Genomic DNA, 6,730 nt, shown 5'->3' on the forward strand with positions numbered 1-6,730 from the left:
ATCATCAGTTCAAAGCAAGTTATTTGAATAGTGTACACTCAATTTGCGATTCCTATTTCAACATTTTAACAAAATTTAACCACAAGTTGAAATAGGAATCGCAAATTGAGTGTACACTATTCAAATAACTTGCTTTGAACTGATGATGCATAGAATTTTGTGGATTATCATCCCTATTACTTCTTGTTTACGCAGTTTTTTTCAAAATCAAATCTTTGATCCCTATTCTACTTGTTGAAAATTAATAATTTTTTTGCCCCACTAGTTTCATGATTTTTTTCATGTCCATGCACATGGACTACTTCTTAAATATACGTTCAACAGTACATGATTGTTTAATAAAGAAACCCATTGTAATATCAACTGGCAATAAACAATTACATAAATAAGTTTAATAAACAATTAGTTAACAATACAGTTAACAATACAGTAAACAATACCACTTTCCTTTGACGAGTAGATAAATCCACTAGTGTGACCGTTTACTGCAACGAAGCGGTGCGAAATCTCAACACGAGTAAAACACACGCTTGACAAAACGTGGTCGACTCCAATTAAAGTGCTGAGTATACGGAGTATCCCGCTTTTTATTTTTCAATCGCGTACGGAAGGGACACACCCCTTTTCAATTCGAAATTTACTAGTGTGTTCCAATAGCTTACAAGCCTTGTTATGTCGACTCTTAGCTGGTAAACAGCTGAAGAATATAATAGAAAGTATACACGAAAGGCGTACAGTAATAGTTTAAGTGACGAGGTGCGGGCCACACCCCCTTCACTGTCTCGTAATGAAGGAAGTCTAAAACCCGAGTTTCAGTGAACAATAGTTATGTTTAATGTTTAGTGTGATACAACTTGATGCATTTTAGTCCTGTGAGCTAAAGCAATGGAATTTTAAACAATTCTATATTATCATCTGTATGGCTTCTCGATCGAATGGCGTCTCGAAGAGTGATTCTTGCTCTATATCTCGCAATCGCATTAGAGAGGGAAGATTTTAATACCACACAGACCTGGGTACGAATGTTTTTTAAATACGCCATACGTTTTTAGGGCTGATATCTACTTCCTACGAGCTGTAGGCGCGCGAAACAAGAAAGAAGAAAGAAAGAAGAAAGAAGAAGATGGAGAATCTAACCATTTTCAAAATTTTAAAAAACACCTAAAACCATTTTCCTTACTTTTAATACTTGTTGGCTAGTGTTGTAAACACAAAAGAAAGGTCTAGAATGTTTTAGAAATAAAATCTAAAGCCCGGAAGGCTGCTTTTGGCGCGCGTTCTATTAGAGTGTTTTGAAAAATTTCTGCCTGATCCCTATTATGTACCACTACCGTGGTACATGATACGAAATGCGGTTAAAATTACATCATTAATAATGAATGAATAAATAATGTTTGAGAAAACTACGAGGCCTAGAGACATGAACTAAGTGGGGATAGATTCGCCTGTGAATGAAGGCACAACCGTATAATAAGTACGCCTGTTCGTGCTGATGACTTTACCGTACGTGTAATTCTATATAACGCCCAGCACCACACCGTTGTTTAATTACAGATTGCTCGAAGGAGAAGATTAGTAGATCCAAAGAGTGACTACAACAGAGCCAGAGGCCACCTTACACGTAAACAACAACATTACAAGTATGTTTAAATGTTTGTAACCGTGTATTTTGTATGCAGGATATCAGTGCGCTCCAGGCATCATGCAGTGAACAACCAACTGATGACCAGTTGGGATACCAGCTGATACGCTCATAAACAACCAGGAACAACAAGGTAATGAGTAATGTATACATCCTCATCCTTCATCTGGCTTGCTAGTGGCTGGAATTCCACTCAGCTTAACTACTACTCTACTGTGAGTCTGTAATAGCTAAACAAGAAGCCGATGCAGTGCTGCATATACAACAATGTGTAACTATCTCCTGTATGTTGTGCATGGCTGTATGCATAATATTATAGACTGTGATCACTGTGCCAATGCCACACCGCTGATATACTGGCACATCACCAGTGGCCTCTAGTTACAACAGAGTCTGTTGTGCCATATTGGCTTGATTGGGATCAATTGTTAATTGTGCCTTCACCATATCCCTTGTTCTGCATAGCCTCACTTCACTGCTGAGTCATCTTCAGAGATACATCACACCTACAATATATAGTTACTTTCAATATACCTTGGTTTTTGTGTAGGTTGTGTTTAGTATTGTGGTTCTCTGATGCTCCCTTGCCTGTGTACGTATGCATATATATCATTTCCATTGGTACACACACACTGCTCTGAGTGCTGCCTATGGCACTGTTTATACTTGCCCAATGGGTAGGTTGCAACGTTGGTGTATGTACTTGGTTGTATGTAACGTGGTCCTAGTAATAATAATATTATGAATAATAATAATAATATGAACAAATGGGCATATTTTAGTTTTGTCTGAAATACACATACTGTTTCCTTTTCACTTGATACTTACTAGTGGTCCTATACAGTGGCGTAGCTACCATTGAGGCAACCAAGGCAGCTGCCTTGGTAAAAATGCTCAAAAACAGGCCGAGCAGGCTTGAGTTTTGGTACACCGGATTTTCTACTCAGACGTTACTAGACAGCAGTACTGTACCCCAGTAGCTGAAAAGTGGTCCAGCACCATGAAAGGCACCATGTCACCATAGGCTCCAGCCCTGCTTAGCACTACAGCCATAGATTCTATTTTTCGTGGCTTGAATTTGTAAAAGATCGAGATACTCTAATAGAGCAGTCATCGTAATAAATTATACTCTAATAGAGCATTCAATACAGTATAGCCACTGTTTTCATTACACTGCTTGATCATTTCCAGTTATGTAAATTGTCTTTACGTTACTTTTCAAAAGTTCCAATGAGTTAACTGCATGGCATTACATTGAGCTAATTGATCATGTATATCATGCATTACCAGTTACGATAAAAAAGAATAGCCTGCTCCACATGCCTTTTCAAAGCATATAAAAAATTTTCCTTGAGGGAGCATTCCCCCAGACAAGCTTGACATGCTTAGCACATGCAGTTGAGCATCACAAGAAAGAGTTAATTATCTCAGACTTAAACATCACATCAGATCAATAAAAAGTAGTGTGCATGACTATGACAGCTCATGGATGCAATTCATGGATGGCCTGACTGCTCAAAATATCTCCGGAGTAAGTTGTGTTGCATGCAATTAAACTAGTCTATTAATTGAAGCATGGTATACTGTAGTATGCTGGAGCATTACTTATGGCATGTAGAAAAATGCCCAGAGTCTTCAGAAACGGTTCAGTTCCTTCATCCAACCTGCCAATGCTGTACCACCAATGCTTAAAAGTATTTGTGAATCATTTGAGTCAGAAATAGACCCTCTTAATTTGGTCAATGTATAACTTTGCCTTGGTAAAAAATTTTTCCTGGCTACGCCACTGCTATACTCATTGCAAAGAACCACCAGAGGGTTGTTTTGAGTTGAAGGATGCTTTTCAAGGTGGTTTTTAGGTGTGTGTTCTATTAGAATTTTTGCAAAAAACATAGGCGATCACTATTATGAACCCACTATCGTGGTTCATGATATGTGCAGCTACACATATCCACTCCATTTACAGTTGCTAAAGTATTTGAAGATTTTGCTCAAATGTACTATATGAATAATAAACTAATAAACCATGTATGTGATCATGTCAGTTCCAATTAGCTATATACATATCATTGTAGAGCTTTAACAATAAACAAGTTATCAAACACAATGTTTGGAATGTTGACTACCATCTTATAAGATGTGAATCTTGTTACACAAATAGAACCAGGTGTCTACTGTATGTGTGTTAACTAATCCCAGGAGTGTTGCAAAGTATACAGGAAATGGAAGTATAAAACTTTCATACACAATGAGAGGTAATTATTACAATGATTAAAAATGTATCTGTAAGGTTGTTGGCCATCCACCATTTGTGTTGAATCAAAACATACACCATATGGAAGGCCAAATGCACATGATTGATATACTATGTGATTACATGTGATTACAGAAACATGGTAGCATGTTCAACACACACTCACACATCTACAAGCATGCACATACACACAAATACTTGTCTGTCATACATACAAATGAACACACATTACACATGTATATAAAAACACACACACACACAAACACACATGTACACACAAAAGCAAAAGCAAAGCAAAGCCTTCAGCTACTGCTAAGTGGTCACGCTGCCCAGTGGCCAGCATGGGGCACCTGTGTGCTACTTATTTGCTATGAGTCAGTGCAGGCATGCCCTCCTGGGGCAGGACTAGTAACCCACAGGAGGTTGTACCATGTCTCACAGTTGAAGGTGTGGGCCACCTGGACCTTCACTGCTATATGAGACATGGACAGTTGAGCATTTGCTTCCCCAGTTTACACCAGGTACCCATTGATGTTACAGCTGGGTGGGCTGCTTCCCCAGTTGGCACCAGGCCACCAGGTCCCCATTTTAACAGCTGGGTAGACTAGAGCAAGTTTCTTGCTCAAGGAAACAACAACACCAAAGTGGCCCAGCTGGAAATCGAACCTGGAACCTTTCGATTACCAGGCGGACACCCTAACCACTTGGCTATGCTGCCCCAACACACACACACACACACAAGTAATGAACGTACATTCCAAGATGCCAGAAACACACACATACAGTACACACACATACGTACCATATACAGTTAAAGTGATGGAGGATTCAGCAAACCCGACGATATTCATAGCCACACACATGTAGAAATCCTGGTCGCCATTAGCAACTGGTGCAAAAGTGAGATAACCTGATCCAACAACACAACTACCCTGAGTGGTGACTGCTACATCATTTAGTTCCCTGTGTGAGTTACAATGAGAACATATGAACTATACTATATCACAATCCATAACTGACTAGAGACCAGAAGAGGTTGGTTATGTGTCATCAAACATCTCAAATAAATATTGTTCTGACAAGTATTCTTGTGACCCGGTCTGACAAAACCGGGCTTATCGCCAAACAATAAGTTTTCACTACGATTAAAACAAATTTTGGGGCAAGCTGAGATTATTACATAGACATAAAGACGTACCTTTCCTCCGTTGTCTTAAAAAGTTTCAGCACGATCCGCCATTCATTAATCGAGTTATTAAGCTTTCTTTCAACCTCTGTAGCTTCTTGCTGTATATGAAACGCGGAGCTCATTAAATGGTCCGATTTATCACAACACCTGCCTTTTTCAGCGGGCTATTAGATCTAGAAACACGCGATTACGTCTAACACTGCGAGAGTTCTCTCTGCTCTTAATTTCCTCACAGGAGAAGGGTGAACTATTACCCTGACGGCTGTTATGGAAGCGCCATTGAGGCGCTTATTACAGATTACTTCAATGAAGCGGCACTTAGTGATGACGAAGGCGATGAGGAATGTGACCGCAGGAATGAAGGTAAATACATAGTTTAATCAGAAATACAATTAAGCAATGTGATATTACAGTACGTTAATCTATATAATAATTCTATAACTCTTTTCCGGCGCTGTTCCGTCGTTCTTGGTCGGATTCCAATTGGATCGGTACCATTCAAAACTAAAATTTGAGGCGAATCTTTGATCCGGGATTGGTGGCGATTCGTTGAACGGCGGGAAATATCCTTTAAACCACCGTAGCTCCCCTAGGAAGACACGAATGTGTCCAAAACTTTTTGGAGACTTTTATCGTGTTACCAGTCTTCCCCATCCCAGCTTACACCAGCCATTTCTGTCCCCCTGTGGACGACAGAACGAGAAACAGAAAATCGAGGCCATAAAATTTTAAACAAAAACTCCTCCCTGGTTTTTCCCCCGATTAGCTTCAAACTCGCTAGACCAACTACCCGTCCAAAACAATGTGTCATAAGGTGGTTTTCGTGTCTGTCCTTACGTGCTAACCGTAGTTGCGAGACACTTATCATTGTCAATGGCCATTATAAGTTTACGATACGCGTGTACGGCGTTCCGGTATACACGCGTTGCCAATAGAAAATCAGATGACGTATTGGTCTAAAGCTTACAATAAAATAGGATCAATCACTTTTTCATGATTTAACCAATCACATCAGCTAATTTGATCATGTGATCTGGTGTGTACGCTATCATCCGGCAACTAAAAAAAATTTTTTAACATACCCACGAGTATAAAAGGAGAGTTTCGTAGTGGGTGTGGCAAGCTCTACGAGCTATGATCGTACTACTTGACAGTCTACACAGGGAAGACTCACCAGTAATACACACTCTGCACCCTGCTGTGCTGTCCACTACAAGGATAGAGAAGTGTCAGCTACTGCGACACGAATATAAGCAGGGTCAGGGACTACAGACAGACCTAAAATGGAGGATTACCAGCAACACCACTGTAAGGGAAATGGAAACAGTCGTAGTAGGTGTGGCAATGTAACTAGCTATGATCACTCCAATCAGGCTACCTAACAGACTAAACAAGGAAGATTCGCCATTATGAGAGATAAAGAACGGAAGATTACGTTCAACTTACATCTATCTTACCAGTATTCGAACCGTGGACAACATCATGAAGTGACTGTTGCAGTCTTCAATGTGTAGGGAGAAATAAGATACGTTTTCACTCCTTGGTAACTCCACAGGGACAGCTGAAACTTCTAGAAGCTCTATTACTTATCTCCGTTGAACTACCCTAATAGAACATACATCGCGATATCTACCCTAATAGAACA

At 39.8% G+C, this 6,730-nt stretch overlaps 1 protein-coding gene across 35 annotated transcripts in view; it reads right to left on the minus strand.

Annotated features, from left to right (window-relative positions):
- LOC136238349 (uncharacterized) overlaps positions 1 to 5,491 on the minus strand; it is a 30,771-nt gene extending 25,280 nt beyond the window's left edge. For 17 of the 35 annotated variants that reach the window (XM_066028922.1, XM_066028906.1, XM_066028898.1 and 14 more), the window contains exons 1-2: positions 5,095 to 5,489; positions 4,699 to 4,859 (exon numbers count right to left, since the gene is read on the minus strand). In XM_066028922.1, coding sequence (XP_065884994.1) covers positions 4,699 to 4,859; positions 5,095 to 5,207 — 274 coding nt within the window. In that variant the 5' untranslated portion in view covers positions 5,208 to 5,489. Of the gene's footprint in view, positions 1 to 4,698; positions 4,860 to 5,094 lie in introns of all 35 variants that reach the window. The other 18 variants (XM_066028990.1, XM_066029014.1, XM_066028890.1 and 15 more) reach the window with 2 other exon arrangements.
- Positions 5,492 to 6,730: the final 1,239 nt, after the last annotated feature.

Source organism: Dysidea avara, chromosome 1, assembly GCF_963678975.1.
Source record: "Dysidea avara chromosome 1, odDysAvar1.4, whole genome shotgun sequence".
In the NCBI taxonomy this organism is placed as follows: Eukaryota; Metazoa; Porifera; class Demospongiae; order Dictyoceratida; family Dysideidae; genus Dysidea; species Dysidea avara.